Source organism: Pipra filicauda, unplaced genomic scaffold (genome assembly GCF_003945595.2).
Source record: "Pipra filicauda isolate LSUMZ 115617 unplaced genomic scaffold, ASM394559v2 scaffold150_size2825430_pilon, whole genome shotgun sequence".
Classification (NCBI taxonomy): domain Eukaryota; kingdom Metazoa; phylum Chordata; class Aves; order Passeriformes; family Pipridae; genus Pipra; species Pipra filicauda.
The window spans coordinates 865,453-887,284 of NW_024103996.1; the positions used below are offsets into that span (position 1 = coordinate 865,453).

General features: G+C 47.4%; 1 protein-coding gene across 2 annotated transcripts in view; it reads left to right on the top strand.

Moving 5' to 3' along the window:
- Positions 1-21,832, top strand: part of TCERG1L (transcription elongation regulator 1 like) — a 60,421-nt gene that overhangs the window by 20,837 nt on the left and 17,752 nt on the right. For both annotated transcript variants that reach the window (XM_027746331.2, XM_039378946.1), the window contains exons 5-7: positions 15,236-15,361; positions 19,631-19,725; positions 20,844-20,932. In XM_027746331.2, the coding sequence (XP_027602132.1) occupies positions 15,236-15,361; positions 19,631-19,725; positions 20,844-20,932 (310 nt within the window). The remainder of the gene's footprint in view (positions 1-15,235; positions 15,362-19,630; positions 19,726-20,843; positions 20,933-21,832) is intronic.

The following is a 21,832-nucleotide window of genomic DNA, read 5'->3' on the forward strand; positions in this document are numbered from 1 at the left end:
TCTAGAAACATTTAAATTGTTGAGACTTTAATACCAATTTTAAAAATTGCTTGTAATACTTCTCTCTATGTGAGCAGGGACAGGACCAGGGAACGGCTGAAGCTGTGCCCGGGCAGGCTTAGGGTGGATCTCAGGAAAAGGTTCTTCCCCCAGAGGGTGGTGGGGCACTGAACAGGCTCCCCAGGGCAGTGGTCATGCCCCCAAGGCTGCCAGAGCTCAAGGAGCATTTGGACAATGCTCTCAGGGATAGGGTGGGATTGTTGGGATGTCCTGGGCAGGACCCAGGGCTGGATGGTTCTTGTGGGTCCCTTCCAACTCAGGAGATTCCATGATTCCATAGCTATTAAATCAAAGCACAGAATAGAATCAGCCATTCCTCCTTGTCTTCGTGGTGCTGAAGATCCCTGGCACAAAATACATCAAGGCCTTTCCCAGGGCTAAAATCTCGGGGGCATCTCTGGGTTCATTCATGGCCACGTGACCTGTAAAGCTGCAGGAAAACCTGAGGTAGGAGAGGTGGGGAATTCACCTTCATGGCTCAGGTGGGGATTAGTGTCTGACGGCTCAGGAGCTGAGTGTCATTTATGTTCATGGAATCACAGAGTATCCCGACTTGGAAGGGACCCACAAGGACCATCGAGTCCAGCTCCTGGCCCTGCCCAGGACACCCCAACAGTCCCACCCTGTGCCTGAGGGTGTTGTCCAACATTCAACTGTATATCCTTAAAAATAAAAATGGTAAGAAAAAGCTTCCAGACAGGATTCGTATTTTCAGTCTTCCAAAGCTGTGGGATCTGACCCCAGGCAGAGTCTGGAGCAGAGGGTCAACAGGAGTCAGAGCTGAGCAGTCACATGGGGACACGAGCTGGGACTTGGGATTTGCATCATTTGCTTTTCTAACTAAGGGGCTTAAAGTGGTGTTTAATAGTCCTGCTATTTTTGTTATTAAATATGTCAGTTTTAATACCGTCATTATGAGTCCTGCTTTTACAGCTCCTGTGATGAGAAATCTCATTAAAAGTTGGAAATGGTTTCTGTTAACTGTGCTGGTCACAGAGTTCTCATTCAATTTGGACTTTTTTTTTCCAATTAAACACCAGTGTCAGGAGGTGGCAGCAAGGGGGTGAATTCCTGCACTGGATCCTCCAGGCAGGTCCAGGGAAGGGGTCAAGTGTGGTGAGGGCAAGGTTTGTCTGGAGTGGGTGTATGGCCTTGAAGAACCATTTCTCCCCAAAAGGGCAGAAATGAGAATGCCAACCCCCCATTTTAAATAATTCCTCTGAGAAATCTTTTAGATTGAGACACTTCAGCTTCCCAAAAGCAGCTGCAAGACTTTGAGGAGCAGAGTCTGCCTGTGATTAATGGCAGAGGGTGGAGAGGGGAGGGGGGGGACTTGCACATGGTTTTTGGGGGGGATATTTCATGCCCTCTGAACCCAGTGGTGTGAGAATGTGCTCAGTGATGCTGGGGAAGCTGGTGCCTGGTGCCATCACTGACACAGAATCACAGAATGGTTTGGTTTGGAAGAGATCTTCAAAGGTCATCTAGTCCAACCTCCTGAAACATCCCCCTCCCTCAGGGCAGGGAGAGTTTCCTTGGTTGGTTTTTAACTTATGGTGTTTTTCTCAAACATCAACAATACAGGATACAGTTTTAAAAAAAGGCTGGATGTGACATTTCAGCTTTTAGGGAGTTTTGATTTGTTTTGATTTTACTTTGGTTTTGAAGCAACTTTTTTACTCGTTTTGCTGCTCATTTGTTGGGAATTGCAAAAAACCAGGTTGTTAAAGGAAGAGAAAGTAGATAGAGAAATGTTCCCCCAGTAGAGCTAATTGCAGAAGGTGCTCATTGACACTCAGTCCTGACTCTGCAGATTTACAGAAATACTTGCTGACTTTCCATCTCACATCTTCCCTTCCCGCTCCAATAAGCAATTTACTTCAGCATTTACTAGTTCCTGAAGTGGTTATGGCAATGCATATTGAAATGAGAGCTGAAATTATCCTGCAGAAACAAAAGTGCAGCTCCTGCTAGTGCTGTGGGGGGAGGGTGGGGAACTCTATGCCAGCAGGAATTTTGGGTTTGCTGTTGGGCATAGAGAAACATGGAATAGGTTGTGTTGGAAGTGACCTTAAAGCCCATCCAGTCCCACCCCCTGCCATGGGCAGGGACACCTTCCACTCTCCCAGGTTGCTCCAAGCCCTGTCCAACCTGGCCTTGGACACTTCCAGGGATGGGGCAGCCACAGCTTCTCTGGGCAGCCTAGTCCCCTCTAGACTTGCTCCTGCAGGTCCATGTCCTTGTTTACTCAGGTCTTGTTTTGTACTGGGAGCAAAATAATGAAAATCTAGACCTGGCTGGAGCTCAGGGTTTGCAGGGTGTCCAGCTCTGCTGCTTGGTGGGCTGGTAGGTGGCCGTGGAATTTTTATACCCCCAGGCTTTCCGATAAAATCATTTTAATTGCATAAATTGACAGAAATGGGTAGTTGTAAAGTTCAGCAAACTTCCTGAATCAGCTGTCCTGAAAAGCTGTAGATACTGTCCCTGTCTGTCTGTCTGTCCACACAGGGTCTGCCACCCTGTAAGGCTCAGGGGGACAGGGAATCCAAGCTGGAGGACACCAATAACTTGCTGATGTCTCATCATAAAAGTGAAGTGGCTGATTTCCCTCTCCATCCCTCAAATTATTATTAGGGTATGTGTGCAATATCTACTTGGTATCAGTACAGATAATTTTGAAGGAAAAATATTCCAAGGTGAGGTGTAGTGGAGGGGAGGTGATGTAAAGCCATGTCAGCCGAACACAGATTGGGATCTGATACCTGTGGCCATGTTGTCAGTGTGATTTGTGTCCTGTAAATACCCACCTGCATGAAATGAGATGAAATTGTGTTTTCTCTTTGCTCCTAAAAATCAATTGTCCTGTTAAAATCACAGTGAGTGAAAAGCAGACACTGCAGAGCAGCTTCGTGATTTGCAACAGTGTCAGGTCATTTTTTATTCTGTTCCTGAAGACAGGTGGCTCCAGCCTTCCTGTACATGGACCAGGGATGTGGGATGTAGCTGGGGACGCCTGGGCATGGCTCTGTACCAGGTGGGTTTAGGGACACACCCCAGCCAAGCTCCAGCAGGGACCAACTCCTATTTCCACAGCCCCCACTGGAGCCAAACGTGTCCTCAGAGACAAACTTGGAGCTTCGTGCCCCTCAAAACACAATTCCAGATTTGTGGAGTTACAGCTTGTACAGAGCTGCCCCTGGAGAACCTGCTGTTGGAGTATAGGAAGAAAAGCAGTGACAGGACTTGGGAAATGGGAACCCAAACCGATGTTCCTGGACTTCTCCTGGTCTCCTGACCCCTGGTGTGGCTCCTGCAGAGCAAGCAAAGAGGAGGTGGAGGAGGAGTAAGTGCTACCAACCCCACCTGTGCTTCGGCCCCTGAGCCTTAAGATCATCCCAACGTGGAAGATTTGCCTGGGAACCTCCAGGATGGGAAGGGCTGTTGGTCCATCCACCTCCAAGCCTGGAATGGGTTGGCCCGTGCTGGAATGTTGCACTTGACTGGGTCACGTGCAAGGTCTTCCTTCAGAAGGAGGACACTGTGATGGGAAAGCAGGGGGGTTGTTTTCCCAAAAGCTCTTTGGATAGTTTAAGACCCAAATTTAAAACAGGCTAGTAATGAAGATGCAGGAAGGGAGTTCTGTGTGATCTTAACTGGGCTCTGCAGAACTAATTGGCACATCCCTGGGATTTGGCTCTGCTCCAGAACACATCTCACTTCATTATCCCGAACGATGGTGACACAGCCTGCCAATTGTTCAACAGGCTCATTTATTTCTGATTTCATCTTGGAGGGAATAAGGGATCACTGCTCATGAAAATATAACAACCATAAACTCACAACTGTTGTTTTTTAAAAATTCTATCAGTTTCTCTTTGCACCTCGTATTGTCTTTGTTAGATTTGGTGCATTTCTGTTCTAAGGAAAACAAACAGTGATTCAGATCTGATGTCATCCAGTGCTTCCTGGACAGGAAAGGTTAAAATACTCCTGGCAGTGTCTAAGGCCAGGTTGGATGGGGGTTGGAGCAGTCTCCTCTAGTGGAAGGTGTCCCTGCCCATGGCAGAGGGTGGGACTGGATGGACTTTAAGGTCTCTTCCCACCCAAACCAATCCATGATTTTAGGAATTTTCTTCAAACCTCCCAATAGTGGAAGTGTTTTGGTTCATAAGTTACTTAGGGAGCATTTAGCACTGACTGGTACTTGGGCTACTGCAGGTGAACAGACCCTGGGGCTGCAAGGTCTGACCCTTCCAGCCTTGCTCCGAGGGGGTCATTCCCCAGGACACCAGTACTGGGGCAGGCTTGGGTTATAAAGGAACAGTTCCCTTTTCCAACTTTACATGAGGGTGGAGGAAAGGTTGAATTCAGGATGGATGTGGAAAGCTGTAGAGTGGAAGGATGGAGGGTGGAGGTGCTGGTGGCAGTGGGGAGATGCTACGGGGTGTCCAGCATGACCAGAGAAGAGAATTTAGGTTCAAGGCACTGTCAGTGCATTACCCTGTTGGTGTTTTCTGGCTCCCAGAGATTTAATAATTCTGATTCCCAGAGATTTTCATGAGTCAGGATTTAACCATATTAGCACTCCTCGTTCTTCAGCTGGAGCTGTTTGTCTGAGCAGTGTCAGTGGTACAAGTACAATGGGCAACTCTGAGCCCCAAAATTCCCATTTCTGTTCTGTTCATTTCTGATATTGGAGCACTGCTGGATGGACTCTCCTGCTTTGTCATGAACATGCATTTGCATTTTGTTTCTCCCCTTGGTTTTAAAAAAAAAAAAAAAAAAAAGCAAAGCCAAAACAACCCAGGAAACTGCTGTTGCTTCACTTTTGGCCTCAAAGGTACGGAGTTGGTGGCAATGAAACAGCCAAGTTCCCAAAGCTGCCTGTGAATCTGACCTGGTTGGGTGGTGCAGCAATGGCTCCATTCCCAGATCAGTTACTGAACCTCTGCAGACCAGTCTGACAGTCACTGGGGAAGATTTCCAGAGGAAGGGCCCCCTGTGCAATAGAACTGTGACCTGGAAAAATGGAATGATGAGAACCCTGACTTTCAGTGAAGAAAGGGAGTTTTCCAGCACTTCTGACTCCCTGCCTTTGGGAGAGGAGATCCAGCAGCAATGATCTCCTGCTTTATTTCCATTTTGGTACCAGGTGGGACATGCTTTGTTTAAATTTCTCTTTGCAGTTGTAACTACCTCATGTTCTGATTAAAGATTCTTAATTTCTCTTTAATGAACTATAACATTCTGCATATTTTGAAGCACACGTTTTAATGTTTTTAAAAGGCATTTTGCAGAAGAAAGCAGAGCTGTTGCCTACAGCTCCAGCTGATCTGGGCTTGGTGCACTGCTCTGGGTCCTTTAAAATTTCATGATAAAACCCTATTTGCAGCCCAGAGCAGCAGTTGTTTTGGAGCTGGCAGGAAACCCAGCCTGGAACACCCCAGTAAGTTGGAGTTACTGGGGGTTGCTTTGGCTCAGGAAGGATCCCTGGGTTTAATCCTTTTTGGCACCTTACAAACTGCCCTGATTTTTTTTTTTTTTGTCTTCTGTTGCTGATACATTTCTTCAAACAAATATTGAGGAGTAATGGCATCAGTGTGGGCGTTAGTGAGGAATCCAAGGCATTGCAAAGCAATCAATTAATTTCAGAAAAATCCAGAGATTTCCAATATTTCCAAATATGGGAAACAGAAACATGTTAAGAGCATAATAAAGCTGAGGGCAAAGGAACTCAGTGAAAATTCCTACTGAAGAGATTTCCCTGGAAGTGTCCAAGGCCAGGTTGGACAGCACTTGGAACAACCTGGTCCATGGAAGGTGTCCCTGCCCATGGCAGGCATGGAGCTGGATGGCCTTTAAGGTCCCTTCCAACCCAACCCGGTCTGGGATTCTCTGAAAGTGGGGGTTCTGTATCTTAGGTTCTATTTTGCATATAAACATTAAGATTTGTGAGGAATTTCCACAGGAGGGTGGGGTCATGGCTGATAAAAACACAGAAAATTGTGTTGAGCCTTATTATGAGCCAAAGTTTTCCCTTTTTTTTTTTTAAATACCCCATTCCCAAAAGAAGGAGCTGGAGAGAAAGGGAGTTCAGAGAATTTGGTTCTTTACTAAGTGTGTCTGAAAATGCTCCATCTTCTTAAACCTTTGTCCAGGTCATAGATTTGTGTCTAAGGGAGGTTGTAGCAACAGAATCTTTTTCAGAAGTGAGGTGGAATCTGCAATGATGCTCAAAACCCCAGAAGAAATAAAGTTTTTCAAGGAAATTGAAATTAGAGTGTAGGAGGATGGAAGAGTTGGAGAGATCTTAATTTTAACCCAGTGGTGTCTGGCAGCTGTTTGCTGAGATATTACAAGGGTAGGCAGCTCTTATTGTGCTGAAGTGTTTTATCTCTGTAGAAGTACTGAAAGAGTAACTGATGTGAGATTAATTTCTGATTTTAGGAAGACTGAAGATTTTCTCAGAACCCTGAAGGGTCAGCATCCTGTCCATGGATGTTCTGTACAGGTGCCCAGGTGACTTGGGGACTTGGAAACCAGAGATCCCAAAAACATGTCCCTTGAAAATTCAAATATAGAAGTATTATTGATTTTTCTTGTGGGATGCAGGGAAGGATCAGGGTGTGTGAGGTACCTAGTCACTGGAAAACATCAGAGGACTGAGGCAGATTCCCGGCTTGAAAAGCTGCCACAGTCAGAACCCTAAGTGGGAAGAACTAAACAAAAACAAATGTTGTTTGTTTTGGGAGCCACCACTGCAAATACATCCATTTGTACTCATCCTAAGGAGGCATAATCTCATTTAAACAAACAGATGTTTGTTTTCTCTTGTTTAACTGTGTACTGAGAGCTGAATCTCCCTCCTCAATCCCCTTTTTCAGGCATCACTGCCTTGTCCTGTGTAGATAGTCCTGAAAATTCTCCCCATGGGCTTTAAGCAAATGCTGGGCTGTGCTGCAGCTCTCACACACTGCTGGGGGCACTGTCCGTGTTCATCATCCCTTCAGTCCCTCATTACACACCAGGCTTCCAATGCAGAGGAGAATATTTTCCAATAATCCGTGTTTTATGCCACAGTCAGTGTCCAGCCTGGCAGCCAGAGCTGTAACAGGATCATTGTAATGAGATGCAAATCGTTCCCAAACAGGGCTTTTCTTCCAGAGCTGCTGCTGCCTGTGGGACATACCCACACCCTGCTGTTCCTCGTGCCTGGGCTGCCCTTGGCACAGCAGGGCTATGTGCTGGGGCATGGCTGGTGGAGGTCCAGCAGGGCAGGGGTGTGCTGGAGACACCCCTCACCTTCTCCTTGTACCCAGGAATTAAATCTGGGCAGAGTCCTGGCAGCTGAAACCAGACAGTCCTTGATTCCCGGATGATAAAGGACAGTACCCAAGGCTGTCAGAGCCTTGGGTGAGGTGGTGGCAGTTGGAGATGACCCACGTGGTGGCTGAGATGGTGATTACCTCCTTCAGTAACTGACCTAACAAGGGCTGGTTTCCCACAGACTTGTGCCTCCAGGTATTTAAAGAAGTGCAAACTTCAAGTGAAGCTTTTTTTGGCATCCAGAGTCCTTTCCTTCCTCATGGATGTTGAGCACTGAGTCCCTGAGCAAAGGTGGGGCTCTGCTTTCAGTGTGAGCACTCACAGCCCTCCCTCCTCCTCCCTGCCCTGCTCTTCATGGGAATGGAGGTGTTGATTTGTTCAGTCTTTGAATCATGGAATCCTGGACTGGTTTGAGTTGAAAGGGACCTTAAAGATCATCTTGTTCCACCCCCTGCCATGGGCAGGAACACCTTCCATCAGATCAGGTGCTCCAAGCCCTGTCCAGCCTGGCCTTGGACACTTCCAGGGCTAGGGAAGTTTCCTATAGAAAAGATAGTTCTCAATGTTGCCTTTCTGCTGTACAGTTGCATATCTGTGAGTGTGTGTGTGTCTCTGTCCCTCTGTAGTTTTGGGTCTCATGCCTCTATTTTTCATTTAACCCAAGAGGGAAATTTCTACCCTAATTTCCTGACATCCTTCTAGGGCAATATATTAATCGGATGGAGTACAATGAGGTGATTAAGCTTCTGCATTATCAATTTAAACTAAAAAATAAAGCATTTCCATGCCAAAATCCATAAGCAACTCATGCTTCTTGCAGTGGCTGTGATGCCCTGGATTCCCTGGTGTCTGTGCCAGGCTGGACCATCCCGGCTGGGAGCTCTTCCTCTTCAGAAACACCCATTCATTCTGGAGTCACCCTTCACCTTCCAGCTCATTGTCATTCTTCTGGGCTCCATCTGGGATGACTGAATGTATTATTTGTGTTGCTTCCCAGTACAGCAGGAAAATAGATCTTCAGTAGCAATTTCCATATTTTTTTTTTCTGATTTCAAAATAGGAAAACTCAAACAAAAATAAACCACAGGAAAGCTGGATGAAGAACTGCAAAGCAGTTGAGGTAATTCTGCCAAAACCAGTGATGCTGCCAAAAGTCAAAGGTTGGATGGGGCTTGGAGCAATCTGGTATAGTGGAAGGTGTCCCTGCCCATGGCAGAGTGTGGGACTGGATGAGTTTTAAAGTCCATTCCAACCCAAACCAGTCTGGGATTCCATGATTTTCTGGTGTAAGTTCTGTTTGTGTGTGGTGTCTCCTTCTCTTCAAGCAAGCAAAAAATTCCTGTTTGCATCTAGTTGTCAAATTTGCTTCAGTTTCTGGTTTCCAGCTCGAGTCGAGGGGCTGTTGGCAGCTTCCCAGTGAGGAGGACTCAATAGGGCAGAGCTGTGTTCCATGAATCACCATTGCCCTTTGTAACCACCTTCATGGTGCATTCCAGGGAAAATGATAAACAGGGATTGCCGTTCTCACCGGTTTCCTCCAGCTTTTGGCAGTTTTGGGGCAGCTGTGGTTCCTGGAGCACCAGAAAGTATTGCGGCGTGTGGAGACTTTCCCCGGTGCTGAAGGGGAGGAGAGCACAGGGGAGCTCCACCGCACCCAGGGGACACTATGGCTTTCTCCTGGGGAAATTTGGGGTAGGAATGAGGACAGGGCAGGCTTTGCTGAGCGTTCCAGCATCTGTGCTGAAGGTGTCTCTCATGAGGCCTCACCCAGCAGCACTTCAGCAGAGCTGTGAGGGCAGCGGCTGCTCGGAACACACCACACGTTTGGGATCTGAGGGAGATAATCAGATTCAGAAAATGCTGAATCTTTTTAATGAATGTGTCTGGGCCCTTCAAAGAAACAGAGGAAGGAGAGAAAATTTCTCAAAGGTATGTTCTAGGCAGCCTTGTGTTTACCCATCAAAAATTGCCTTGAGGAAGAGCAGTGTATGTCCTTGAGGAGAAGGGAAGAGCAGAGCTGAGGGGCTGAATGGAGCTAGAGAAGGCTACATGGTTGATAAAAAGTCAATTTTTTAGTATTACTGCTCAATTCTTCCTTTTTTCAAGCAAAGAGACCTCTCTTGTCCTTTGCAGAGAGGCAGAATTGCCCCAAATTACCTCATCAGGACGGATGGTGCTTCTAAATGAAGCAAGTCCCTGAGCCCTGATCTCCAGTAACTTCTGGGGTCAGGAAATGATAGCAGCAATAATAGAAATAAATTGGTGCATTTCTGTGTCTGACTGGTACTGGCTATTAGACACAGAGGCTGAAATTACTAATTTCATTTCTCTCCTCTTTTCAATTAAACTCTGTGTTTATATCCCAGGAATTTTACAAACTCATCCTCCCTGTGGCTGAGAGCAGTTTGCACCAAGACAGGAAAAGAGGGGCCAGGGTAACAAGTGTCCACATCAGGGGAGGGTTAGATTAGATATTAGGTAATTTTTTTCATGGGAAGGGTTGTAAAGCATTGGAACTGTCTGCCCAGGGTAGTGGTGGAGTCTCCGTCTCTGGAGGGATTTAAAAGTTGTGTGGATGTGGCAGCTGGGGACATGGGTTAGTGGTGAACATGGTGGTGGTGGTGGTTGACAGTTGGAGTTCATGATCTTTAAGGTCTTCTCCAGCCTTAATGATTCCATGATCCCATCCATGATGCTGATGTCACTCACCTGGCTGAGCACCCTCGGGGCTGGGAATGGGCAAATTCCTTCAGAGCAATGGTCCAGTAGTGAAAAAGTTGGACCAGGCATGGATTTGTTCTGATTCCTTCTTGCCAAACCATCCTGCATCCCGGTCTCTTCTGCCCAGGCCCATCCTCAGCAGCAGGAAGGCTGGATTTCTCTGCTGGGCTTGGTTTGTATTGGGCAGAAGCTTCGTGCTGATGCTTTTGCCCAACCTGCTTCATCCTGGTCACAGAGTTCTTAAGGTTATTCCCTTCTCTTCCAAGATGTTTGAACTCTACCTGTTTCTTTGTCTCAGTTCAAGTCCAAGTCCCCCAGGAGACATTAGAGAGGCAGCAGAGCTAAGTGTGAAATGCTGGCCATGATTTTTAAAGCGAGATGTGGTTTCCCTGCAGTATCACACACTGGATTTTCATTCCCAGCGTTGCCTTCTGGAGCTCCCCATGCAGAGCTGGGGATTACAGGCATTTCTCACATGAGCTGGGGGAGTGCCTGGCATCAGATCCCTCTCAGAGGATTTAGTGCCTTGAGCTTAGTGTCAGCAACAGTGAGGGGGGTTTGGAGAACAGGTCAGACACTGGAGTGAGCGGGGATGGAGGTGCTGCCATGAGCTGGAACCCCCTTTCCTCTCACCTTTCTCTGTCTCTGGTCACCCCTTCTCCTCCCACCTTTCCCTGTCTCCGTGTTGTGATGGCTGTTCCTACATAGCAGAGCATCTTCTTCTAGGTATGGGATGAGGCTGGTGAGTGCCTGCCCTGCAACCCAGACATGCTCATTACCTGCTGCTCAGGAATTAATTACTTCATGGCTTCACTCATCTGTTCCTCAAATTTCTGTTCCTTCCAGCAGTTTCCAGGCATTTGGGTGAGATTCCTTCGCACTGGAATGCTTTTCATTAACGCAGTTTTGTAATTTCGTGGTGTTAAAATAGGGTCACAGAATTCCAGAATGGTTTGGATTTGAAGAAGCCCATCTCATCCTACCCCCTTGCCAGGGCCAGGGACTCCTTTCACTAGCCCAGGTTGCTCCAAGCCCCCCAGGTTGCTCCAAGCCCTGTCCAACCTGGCCTTGGACACTTCGAGGGATGGGGCAGCCACAGCTTCTCTGGGCAACCTGTGCCAGGGCCTCCCCACCCTCACAGGGAAGGATTTCTTCCCAGTATCTCATCTAATTGAATGTGCAACTGCAGGGAAATACAAAGTATGTCATAAAGGGGAGAAAAGAGAAAATGTGAATGGAACAGGGGTGAAATTGGGTATGTGAAAAACAGTCAGTTTTTTAAATTAAAACCTTGGCATTTTTCTTACTGCTGAGCAGGATGGTGGCTCAGGATGGTGGCTCAGGCTGGGCCATCACTGGTGCTGAATCCTGATCCACCCCTGAATGGGTGGCTGGTGCCTGTGTGGAACCTCATGGCTGTGCTGTGGATTGGTGGGACTTTCTGGGAGCAGCCAGAGGCTGTTGCCTGGAGGAGACTCAGGGGTGACCATGTCACTCTCTAGAACTACTTGAAATGAAGTTGTAGGTGGAGGTCAGGCTCTTCTCTCAGAGCAAGGGACAGGACAAGAGGGAAGGTTCCCCGGGGCTGCAGGTGCCTGGGCAGCCCCTTGGCTGGGTCCCCCACTCTCCATGGGGAAGTATTTGCTGAGCTGGGGGAGCAGCTCTGGGGATGGAGCTGTGCCCGGTGTGATCCTTCTGCTCCAGCCCTGCTGATGCCCAACCGTGGCTGAGGTGGGGCTGGACAGTGTGGCCGTGGGGACCAGCAGCTGAGGGGGAGTCTGTGGAGACCCTGAACCCTCTGCAGGAGGGTTGAGGGTTCCAGTCCAGCCACGGAGCCTCCGGCACCCCTGCTCTCCCCTCTGCATTCCATCATCCCACACGCCAATGAACACTCTCTCATCAGGGGTGCAAATCAGGGCACTGTTTCACTTGCAAGAGGATCTTCAGCTTTCTGAACCTTCCATTCCTGTGCCTTTGTCCTCCCTTGTCCTTGTGGTGTCCTTGCAGTGTAAGGAGATGTGGATTGCTCTGTGTTTGTAAAATGCAGGAAAACGTGCTGAAATAATCTCAAAAAGGGGCAGATGTTCTCTGAACACTTGGTTTGCTCGTCAGGCCTCCCTGACTCTGCAATAATCCAAAACTTCATAGGGAAGAGCACTTTTATCCTCCCTCCCACTCCACAGGATTGTGTTAGAGTAAAATTTGCCTAAATTTAATCGTAAAACGCTCAGAGTGTGGCTTCATACTGGGGTGTAATTCCAACCCAGGTTATGTTCAGTTCAGACTAGAAGCTGATATTGCATTGTGACATTCAACTCAATCCAGAGTTTATTTGTATTCCAAATCCATCTATTGCAAAGGCTGCTCTTTATGAGCTCAAAGAGCTATAAAACATAAATATTTATTCCTTAAAGGTTAAGATTGCCTTAAATCATTCCGGCTTATTTGGTGAGCAGCACTTATAATTAAAATAAGCAGTTGAACTCGATCTGCATGTATGAAATAAGTATATATATATGCATATGGATGTATATACTTGACTGTGATGTGGGTGGAAGCTGTGGGATAATTGCTTCCATCACATCAAAAGATGCACTGATATTGTGTTTGGATTTGGTAATAAATCAACATAAAGAAGCAGCTGAAATTATATAATGGCAAGTCACATTTCAACAGGCAGCATAAACCGTGGTAGGAGAATGAGCAGAGCTCAGCTCAAATGTGTGTGTGGAATTACAGAGAGATAATTATGCATGTTATGAAAATTATTCCAGTTTTGGGTGTAGAGAATTCATAGAATCCCAGACTGGTTTGGGCTGGAAGGGACCTTAAAGCTCATTCAGTGCCATCCCCTGCCATGGCCAGAGACACCTTCCGCTATCCCAGGTTGCTCCAAGCCCCATCCAGTCTGGCCTTGGACACTTCCAGGGATGGGGCAGCCACAGCTGCATAACCTTTTCCAAGGATATTTTTGTAGATAACAGGTCATTCATGTGCACAAACCCCACTAGAACAAGGTGGTGAAATTCTGTTTTAATCTGCCTCTGATACTTCTGAAATCAACAGGATTAAAGTCTCCTTTTTGTTGTCATTAAAATTAATTTGAAAAGATGAAGAAACCCCAAACTCTCTTGCTTTATAAAATATTATTCCTGGAATTAATTGTGTAGGAGTGTACATCTAAGGTACAGATGTAAATGGTCTCCAAGGATGTGGAAACCAGAATTTCCATGTGCTCACGTGTGTGTCCTGCTGAGGGGCTGTTGGGAATCTGCTGTTGTGCCACGTAATTAGAGGCACCTTTGACTCCAGAGTTGGAATTGCTGGTTCCTCAGTGTTCCTTGATATCCAGAGAGCTCATAAAAGGTAATGGTTTTGCCAGGGGCTTTGACAGAAGCAGAACTAAGGAACTGTCATTGCCTGAGGTCTGAACATGGGCTCGAGCTGGAAAATGGTTCAGTTCTTGTTAGAGGTGGCCGAGGTACAAGTGCCTCCAGTCACGCTGTGGTGCTGTAGGGAGCACAACAAACATCTCACTGACCTGCTCCTCTTCCCTAAATGCTTTATTTATCGTTCTTTCCAGACCCAGCAAGTCTGGATTCCATTTATCACAGCACCGTGCAGGGGAATTTCTTTATTGTGCTGTCGATTGTGTCTTGCAGGGATTTCTTTATCCTGACTTAATGTTGGGGAAAAAAAGAAGGGAAATAATGAAATGTTTCATTTCCTGATGTTTATCCTGTAGCTGGTAGTTCATCTCCTCATATCCCGAGGAAGTCCTGCAGGTCTCCCCTGGGAGGGTAGTGAGGCCCTGGCACAGGTTGCCCAGAGAAGCTGTGGAAGCATCCCTGGAAGTGTCCAAGCCCAGGTTGGACAGGGCATGGAGCAACCTGGGATAGTAGGAGGTGTCCCTACCCATGGCAGGGGCTTGAAACTCTCTAAGGTCCCCTTCAACACAAACCATTCTGGGATTCCATAGTTCTGTGTTGGTGAGAGTTATGTTTAACGTTGTGCTTTGACACCTGGGATTGTAGAAACACAAATCATAGAAGGGGTTTAAAGTGTGTTAGCGAGTTTTTATGAGTGGAGGTTTCAGAAATTATCCATATTATTCCTAAATTCAGAGAAGTTCGGATGGGAACTGTTTGATAGCCCATGAACAGTTAGTGAAATGAAGGGTCAGTAAATCTGGCAGCTTGGATTGTGCTTGGGAAACACATTCTTCCCAGAGTTTGCCTTAAAGTAAAGGTATGTCTGTACTGACAGGTCAGTTTGGAAATGGTGGCTTGTAAATAGAACATGGAACTTCTAATGGAACACCTGAACTTACAGCTGAGAGGAGAGGATGTTGTGTGGGCCTTGCGTGGGATTCTCGGTTTCTGAAAAATGGTTTTGTGCATAATAATGGGAAATTAATACTCCAGGTTTGACCTTAAATTTGGCAACAACCATGAATTCTCCAGGATTGAATAGCCTGGTTTAATTAGCACAGTTGTAGCAGCAAACCTGGGTTACTGATTTACCACGAATAATGTACATGAGCACATTAGTGATTTTCTGCTTCGGGCCCTGTCTGAGCAGACTGTGGTTCCCTGGATAAAGCTGCAGTTTTAAATTATTGGCAAAATCATTTCCCATGGATAGAGTGGGACACAAAGAGTTTGTGAAGAGTAACAGTAGAAACCAGAGGTGTGTTCTTTAAAATAAGAAAACTGGTCTCGCTGTAATTTGCTCTGAAGGCATTAATCTATCCATGCAAATTCTTACTTTGAGGGATATGTTTTCTTTCATTAATTTCAAATCTCTGGCAACACTTATTGTCTGAGAATTAGTGGGCAGGCTAGAGCAGGAACTGAGCTAAAGACAAACCTTCTTGTTTTAACCGTGCCAGTGGCTGTAGGGGGAAGTGTTTAGCAGGAGATTAATAATAGAGTCATTAAAGTTGGAAAAGCTCTCTAAGATCTCCATGTCCAACCCTCAGTGCAGCACCACCATGTTCACCACCCGCCCATGGCCTCGAGTGCTGAAAGAAATGTTCTGTGAAATACAACTGGGAAACAAACTGAGTTTTTTAAAGGCATATTTTTTTTACAGGTTAAAAATGGGTTTCCTTATGGTTTGCACACAGGTTCTGGCTCCAGGCTGGATGCCCACGTGGGTCCCTTGATGCCAACTCAAGTCACCCGTGTCACCGCGGTGTCCGCACCAGCTGTGACGTTCATGGCCACCAACCTCATGGACCAGGCACTGACAGGTGGGTTGTGTTTCCGTGTCCTGGAATGATGGCTGAAGCACAGGTTGTGGATTTGTGTCCTCCCAACCAGCCTGAGCTTCCTGTGCTACACAGGGATGGGCACCCTCTCAGTGACTCTCCTCCAATTTAATGACATTTGCTTTAGTTAATTAGGGGTGTACTCGGTGTGTTTTGAGTCCTGTTTTCTCACTCCAGCAATTGGCTGTAGCTTTGAATTTGATGACATAAAAGGCAGATCTCTGACACATCTTGGGCTTTCCCTGTCCTTCACTGGTGACTTTCACAGCCCTACAGTGACAATGTGTTTGTCTTTGGGGTAATTGCTCCACAAGGCCTTGTTGGCCAAACCCTCCGAGGGCTCTCTGTGCTGTACCTTGTGATAAACCAGGTTTATTTATTGCCATTTAAACGTGTGTGTGTTGTGAGAGAAGGGGCAGTGCTGTTTCCAAAGGCTAGAGGAAGTCTCATGGCTTTGTTCAGATTTGTGTACACTCAAATCACCATCAGATTTTGCCAGGAAATTGGGAACATCAACCCTAACAACGGGACATTGCTCTCGCAGTGCTGCGGTGTGAGGGCAGGAGCTCTGTTACTGCAAAGGAGATGCTGCAGTGGGGTTGAAGAGGTGATTCCTCTGCCTGAGCTTGGGCCATGCAGCCACAGAGGGGGATCCAGCCACCCTTGCTACCTTTATGGCACCGCAGGGCTGTGAGTGCACCTTCCCAGCCCTGTTCCATGGAAAAAAACAAACGTTTATCAGGAATTACTCTAGGGATCAGTTCAGGAGTAATTTATCTGATCCTTCAGCCCTAAAGATTAGACTTTGTTGTCCAAAGAGGTTGTAACTCCCCATCCCTGGAAGTGTCCAAGGCCAGGTTGGGCAGGGCTTGAAGCAACCTGGGCTAGTGGAAGGTGTCCCTGCCCATGGAAGGGGATGGGACTGGGTGGGTTTTGAGGTCCCTCCCAACCCAAACCACTCTGTGATTTTATGATTTTCAGGGCAGTGACAAATAGCACCTCTTGGGCAGCGCTGGCTCTGTGCCTGGAAAATGCAACCATGCGATGAGTTTGTCCTTGAACTCTGCACCAACAAAGAATTTGTCCTTGTTATTGTACTGTTCCCATTACAAATCTCCAGAACAATAAAGGGGAGGGTGAGAAGTGATTGCTGGAGGATGGAGAAAAGCTCAGCTCAAGTAGATTTGTTCTAAGAGGGGAAAGGAGTGCTTGGAGGGCACAGCAAAACTGGTGAGAGCAGCAAACAGACACCAGTGACAGTGGAAAATACCGTGTGCAGGCAGGAGCTGGAGTGGGATCTGTCCCTGAAACTGTGGTGATGGGGTGAAGTGCCATTGGGAGCAGGGCATGGACCTGGCTGGTGTAGCCAGCACTGAAATCTCACTCTGGGATTGAGTGAGAACCAGCAGAGAAGGAGTTGGGAAACAGTCAGGGAGGGTTTTTAGGCCAGTCTCAAAAAACAGAGCAATAGGGTTATGAGGAGAGACAGAACCAACCTGTGGAGATGCTGGGGGATGATAACACCCAGAGTATTCACATGTGTGCACTTGAGTAAATCCAGTTCTCAGAAGCATTTGGAATCAGAACTTTAAACTTCTTTTGAGATTAATGGTGGTTTGGCCTCTACATACCTTTGCAAAACAAATTTTTATTATGTCTTGTCCACAGCTCCTCGTGCCATGAATCAACCTTCCCTCTTCCCCTCCCTCTCTAATTCTGCTTTTAATCAGCTGTTTATGATCACACACCGACATCCTCTGTGATTTACCCAAGGTAGTTTTGCTGCTTCACCTTTCCTTTTCGCCCTGTGAATTATTCATGTCTCTGTACCTGCCATGGAGCAGGAGAAGCCTCTTTGATCAGGTATTTCATCCTCTGTCTGCAGCGCATCCTTGGGCAGCGGCACAGCAAAGGGATGATGATCACACCGGTGGGTTTAGGGGCAAAAAAAGGGTTGGAAAGATGTTGTGGTGCCTGAATTGTCAGGCTGCAATTTAGTTTATGCACTTAAGTAAAAAAGGAGAGGAAAAAAAGATTATTTAATGAGTAAAGCTGAGCAAAGACATTCTCAAGTTGGCAGTGGAGGGTGAACACAGGCTGTGCTGGATGTTCTTCCCCCGTGTGAGCAGAGGAGGGGAGATCTATAATGATGGAAAAAGTCCTAACAGGGACCTGCTTGGTGTCCTCCATGGGAAGCACAGAGGGTTTGTGGGGCAGTGGATGGACCACCCTCCCCCACCTCTGTGCTGTTTGGGGCTCGGGATCCCCCCATGGCACAGCCCATGGGGTTGGTGCTCCTGTCCTGAGCCCACTGGGGATTCCTGAGCTTGAGAAGGGAGGCACAAGCTCGGATTATCTTTCTCTTTACATTATACTTAAGAAAAACATTCAGTGTTCAACTGTAGACATAAAACTAAATGACTCCTGCAGTGCACAGGGACTCTCAGGACTTTCCTTTGTTATTTTATTTTGCTTTTTTTTATTATTCCCGTCTTCTTTTCTATGTGCTGACTGTCCCAAATGTTGTGTTTCCCACGTGAATGCCTAAGGAGCTCCCTGCTGCAGAAGCTCACCCACGTGTTCAGCAAAAGCTGCAGCACCCAAGTCTGTCCCTGGGGCTCTGGGGATGCTGTGAGGTAGCTTTTCAGAGCTGCAAAAAAGAGATGGAAAGAGATTGAAGAAGAGATTGAACAAGAGATTGCCTCGGGCGTTTGCAGTGTCTCCTCCAGGAAGGTGTGTGAGGTTCAAAGAGGACTGAGAGTGGCTGTTGGTGTGGGAGAGCTGCCCACACCAGCCCCTCCCTGCTCTGGGCTTCATCCTCAGCTTCATTTACTAACGAGCAGGGCAGGGGAAGCAGAGACAAAAGCAGTTACACTATGTTGTACCTTCCTGTGCATCAAACGAGAGCTCCTGGAGTGTGTTTAGGATTTCTCTCCTATTTTAGTTTGCTTAAATCTCCCAACTGGCACTCATATATTTCCTGTGAGGATGGTGAGGCCCTGGCACAGGTTGCCCAGAGAAGCTGTGGCTGCTCCATCCCTGGAAGTGTCCAAGGCCAGGTTGGACAGGTCCCTGTGTTATCCCTCCAGTGTCCCAGAACTTTCTGAGCACACTCCTGGGATGTCCTTCCCCTTTCCAGAGGCCAGGCAGGAGAAGGCAGAGGTGGACATTGACTGGGTGTGACTTCACTGTGTTCAAAGACCAGTGTTCCTGGTAAAGCTTTGATTCCTGATTACCAGATACTGAGGGAAAGAAGATGAATTTAGAGCCCTCTTTGATATGTATTAGCTGCTCCCTACTCCTGGCTCCTTTAATGTGGAAATTAATTGATCTGGTTTGTAAATGTTCTCTTTCTCTACCCATAAAAACTGAGTAAGTCATCTTCTGAGCAAAATGACATGGATTTAATTTTTTATTATTCTGAAATATTCCAAGTGAAGCAGAGTTACATATGTGTTTTAAGAGGACGAGAAGAAAAAAAGCCCTCCACAATTAAGAAAATAACGTATTTCTTAATATGTCTTACTGCGAAAACTCCTTTTTTTCTGATGATTGGGTCTGTGTCTCACACCTGCTGCCTTTTTGCCTTTCCCTGGGGTCTCTTAAGGCCTCTCTGTTCTGGAGACATTTCGTAGCAGCAGAAACTTCTGGTGTTTAGGATTTCAGGATGGAGACAGGAGTCTGGAAAGGAGAGGAAGGTGTTCTTGTACTGCTTCCAGTGGAAATGCAACCCAGCGCTTGGTGGTGGTTCCTATGGAGGTTATCCCAGAGCACAGGAAGATCACAGCAGGATCTCTGGGCTGGGAGGAGAGGGGATGGCCAGCCCCAAAACCCAGGGGGGAGAGGGCTACTGTTCCCAGGGGGGCCGTGGTCCCCACAGAAAAGAGGATCATAGAATCAGGGAATTATTTCTGTTGGAAAAACCCTCTGAGATTGAGTCCAACTGTTAACTAAACATCACCAAGCCCCCCAGTAAGCCATGTCTCTCAGGATATTCCATGAGAAAAGATTGTGGGTTCAGGGAGAGCAGGACACAAAGCTCAGTGCAATAAAAACCTCCTTCTAAGGTCTGTGAATGATTCCCATTAAAAGGTGGTATTTGGAAGGTATGTGAGTGAATAAAGAACCAAGTGAGAAGGAAGAGGTGGAGAGAGGGGGCTCAGAGCTATAGGGGGTGGTTTGGTTTCTGTTTACTAGTTTTGGCTTGTTGCAAGTTTATTTGATGTTAAAAAAAATGCTTTCTCCCCACAGATCATGGCAAAGAATCGAGCAGATCCTCCTGCCCCCCGACTCTGATCCTGCACACGGACAGGAAGAGTGTCCCTGTGGACAGCGATGGCAACAAGGTCTGTGCTGGAGCTTCTTAAAAACCTCTTTAAACCATCGAACTGCACAAATTGGAGTCAGGGTGTGGGGCTGTGCTGGCGACACACAATCATTTCCTGCAGCTGATTTTAAAGAGCCATAGACTTAATTTACCTTGGTGTTTTGTAGGAGCTCTGTCACTGAGTGTCAGAGTGTTAGGGAAGGGACCTTTGCAGCTGGCTTGCTCCCCATGAAATCCCAGAATGGTTTGTGTTGGAGGGGACCTTAAAGGTCATCTTGTTCCACCCCCTGCCATGGGCAGAGGAGGTACCTTCCACTAGCCCAGGTTGCTCCAAGCCCCATCCAACCTGGCCTAGGACACTTCCAGGGATGGGGCAGCCACAGCTTCTCTGGGCAACCTGTGCCAGGGCCTCACTACTCTCACGGCCAAGAATTCCTTCCCAATATCCCACATACCTCTGCTGTCTGGCAGTGGGAAGCCATTCCCCCTTGTCCTGTCCCTCCATCCCTTGTCCCCAGTCCCTCTCCAGCTCTCCTGGAGCCTCTTTATGCACTGGAGGGGGCTCTAAGGTCTCTCTGGAGCCTTCTGTTCTCCAGGTGAACACCCCCAGCTCTCCCATCCTGTCTCCAGAGCAGAGGGGCTCCAGCCCTTGGAGCATCTGTGTGGCCTCCTCTGGATTCACTCTAGCAGCTCCAAATATTTTTGTGCCATTTTATGGGGGAGAGAGTGCAGCTGGGTCCCCTCCACCCCCTGTTGTTTTGCCTTTTGGAAGTCAGGAAGCAGGACCAGTATGATGGCCTTGAGCTGGGCCCTTCGAGGCACCTGCTGCTCCCTGGGCTCATTCCTTCCTCGTTAGTGCCATACACAGAGTAATCCCTGCTCTCCCAAGGGAGTCATTGGCATGGACAGGAGTGCATTGGCTGCTTTTTCATTTATACTGCTGGAAGTGGGGTGACATTTTTATCATTCCCATTTATCTGGGCTATTCCCGAGGCAGCTGGTTGTTCATAAAGCCACTCATGGGATAATGGCCCTAAGGGGAATCCACTCCAGGTTAAAGGGGTGATTTGTACAGCAATAACAGTACAAATAAACCCCGGGCTTTATTTGTTAACTCATCTCTGTCTGCCTTTCCAGGGTCATTCCTTTAAACTGGTGGCTGAGGGCGACAGCACAGCCAACGGCAACAAGCCCGTGGCCTCCACCCCTGTGCCGGGATCACCGTGGTGAGCAGGGGGGGTCAGACTGATAGAGGCTGTTCCTCAGTGCCATTCCCTTCCCAGACGTGTGTTAGTGGGAAAGAGAAAACTCCCATGGGCTGTCTTTCTGATTGAAGCCACAGCTGGGTTTGTGCAATCACTTTGGTGGGATGTCTTACCTGTGGTGCACAGGGTGTGTGTCAGATTATTTTAATACTCTGCAGTGGTGGAGCACTTTTCCAATTTGGACTCTTTTACCCAGACCAGACTATTTTTTAACCAGCTTTATTCCCTGCTTTTAATAACAATTAAGCAGCAGAGCTTCTAATTATAAGATTTGTTCCTTCCAGATATTTATGCTTCAGAGACACCAGCATTTTCCTCCTGTCAGTGTGTGTGTGTGTGTGTCAGTGTTTATTAGTTCTCATTGTGATTCAGAAACTGCTGGCTTGAGATGGAAATTCTGTTTGTTTATTTACATATAAATTTAGGGAAGTACAGCTCCCGGATTTTGAATGTCTATTAAGGATAGTGCAAAACTTATTTTCATATTGTCTTGGCTGATTCCAAATGACTGTCAGGACGAAGAGCTGCACTGCTGCCATGCATCTCTTACCTGGCCAAGCCATAAGACTGCACTTGGTCACATCTGTCAGATCTGAAACAGCGCTAAAAAATCAACCTAAAGCTTTGGGGCAGTGCTGGAGTGGTGGTGGGGACCTGTCCAGTTGGGGAGACCTGTCCAGAGCAGGTGGGAGTTGGCTGGGATGACATTGAGGATGCCATGGGGATGTCCCAGGAATGCCTTTGGGATGCTATGGGGATGGCCCAGGACTGCTGTGATTACACCTCCTCGCACCAGCACAGCGGAAAAGGCTCCCATGGCCACCTGCCAGCAGCAAGTAGAGCCCTGGCCTGTGGCATCAA